The 2273-nt window shown below is 40.3% G+C and overlaps 1 protein-coding gene across 1 annotated transcript; it reads left to right on the top strand.

Annotated features, from left to right (window-relative positions):
• On the top strand, positions 1 to 2273 carry LOC21404565 (protein TRIGALACTOSYLDIACYLGLYCEROL 1, chloroplastic). Its single transcript, XM_024172772.1, has 3 exons — positions 1 to 285; positions 834 to 1078; positions 1182 to 2273. Exons 2-3 carry the CDS (start codon positions 1035 to 1037, stop codon positions 2188 to 2190), a joined length of 1053 nt encoding a protein of 350 aa, XP_024028540.1. The 5' UTR covers positions 1 to 285; positions 834 to 1034; the 3' UTR covers positions 2191 to 2273.

Raw genomic sequence — 2273 nt, forward strand, 5'->3', positions numbered from 1 at the left:
GAAAGGAAACATCTTTACTCTTTGTTCACTTTTCAGATGTGAAAAAAGAAAAAGAAATAAAAGTAAAAGGCGACATAAAAGGAAGAAGAAGAGGAGATATTTCCTAGGTGGGAGCAGGGCGGACGACACTACTCATAAGTCTACGACAGAAAATAAATCGTACCTGGTCGGCTATTTGCCGAATTCAGTTTCTTCAGCTAAATCGAAACGAGCGAAAGATTAATGGAGGAACTATTAAGCCTTTCAATTTCAATACTTATTGGGTACTAAGCCACGAACGAAAAGGTAATCAATTTCCTGCTCCAATAGTTTCTTCAATTCGATTCCAATACTCTTGCTCTGATTTGTTCTCGTCTCTTTTGAGAATACCCATATGGCAGATTTTGCATGTTCACCGTTTCTTTTGGTCGATAACTGTTATATGGTGTACAACTATTTCAATGCTCACCGACTGTTTGTCAAAATTTCTCAACCAGATGTCGACATATTTTTCCTCTTTTTTCTTATGAAATTTTATTTTTTGGGCAGAGATTTTTGAACCCTTTGTCAATTTCGTGTCTTTTTTCTTGAAGTCCAAAATACAAATTCGTGAGTAATGTTGGGTTATCGTATTGCTTCCACTTTAGTGTGTTTTTGTAAACACTTTAAGTTGTAACTTCTGTATTGTATTTACATAGTGATGTTTTTGCCTTTTTGCATTATTGGAGAAAAATCTAAAATGGTCTAATATTTGTTGGATTATCTTGAAAGAAGACAATGCTTTTCTGGTACCCTGAATTGAGTAGAAAAATTCTCATCAATCTGAATTTCTTGTGTGTTTCCGGTTTAATCAGATGACCTCAGGTATCTTTGGCAGTGGCGCTATATTTTGTGGAGAACCCATTACATGAAATCATATCAAGTTCTCCATTTTCGTATTCGGATTCAAGCTTTTGGCCTTTTCATCCCGCCCGCAGCGTTTACTTCTCCGTGCAAGCATTGGAATTCTAGTTTGCTGATTTGTGCAAAGAGAAGGGTATTCGGTGCAAAAAACTATGCAATCAGTTACTAGGCCTCTGTACTTTTGTTTTCCTAACAGGTTAAACTCTCTCTCGCTCGCTCGCTCTCTCTCTCTCTCGTTTTATGTCTTTGCGGATTCCCATTTCCTGAGTTCGTTTTGATGTTTTCAATATGCAATGCAGAGGAAGCACTGTAAAATCAGATGGGCGGGTCAAGTTGCAAATCCCATGTTCAAATCAACCAGTTAAAAACATTGTCTTCGTTCCAAGGCCTCAGGATTGTAAATTTGCGCTGCGAAAAAACCAATTGCTTGCAGTTCCCAATGCAGATGATGGTTACCCAACCATTTCTAAGTTAGAAGAGTCAAACACAAACCATTCACCCGACTCTGAAGCGGAAACCTTGTTGCACAAATGGTCACCTCCCCAGTTCGTGTGGAGAGGATTATCGGTTCTTGTTCTTACAGGGCAGGTGGTAGTCAGAACTTTAAAGGGCAAAGTTCACTGGAGGAATACTCTCCAACAGTTGGAGAGAGTCGGGCCAAAATCCATTGGTGTATGTCTCCTAACTTCAGCTTTTGTTGGAATGGCCTTCACCATCCAATTTGTTAGAGAATTTACCAGGTTGGGTTTAAGCAGATCCGTTGGTGGAGTTCTAGCTTTGGCCTTCATAAGGGAGTTGAGTCCTGTAGTTACATCAATTGTTGTCGCGGGGCGTATTGGAAGTGCATACGCTGCAGAGTTGGGAACAATGCAGGTCTCGGAGCAAACCGACACATTGAGAGTTCTCGGAACTAACCCTGTCGATTATCTTGTTACCCCAAGGGTGATTGCCTCTTGTGTTGCTTTGCCATTTTTGACACTAATGTGCTTCACAGTGGGGATGGCATCGAGTTCCCTTCTCGCTGATGCTGTTTACGGTGTGAGCATCAACATCATCTTGGATTCAGCTCGGAGAGCTCTTAATTCATGGGACATTATAAGTGCAATGATCAAGTCCCAGGTGTTTGGTGCAATTATATCTGTTGTTAGCTGTGCTTGGGGAGTTACCACCTTGGGAGGAGCCAAAGGTGTTGGTGAGTCGACAACTTCATCCGTCGTCATCTCTCTTGTCGGTATTTTTATTGCAGATTTCGTATTGTCTTATTTCTTTTTCCAGGGTGTCGGGGATTCATTAAAGAATTGTGTATAAAATAAGTTATGGTCATCTAGTGTTGTTCAATTTTGTGTGACTTATGTTTTCTGTTTTGGTGGATGTTTGAGTAAAAAAACTAG

This window comes from Morus notabilis, unplaced genomic scaffold, assembly GCF_000414095.1.
Source record: "Morus notabilis unplaced genomic scaffold, ASM41409v2 Scaffold63, whole genome shotgun sequence".
NCBI classification, from domain to species: Eukaryota; Viridiplantae; Streptophyta; class Magnoliopsida; order Rosales; family Moraceae; genus Morus; species Morus notabilis.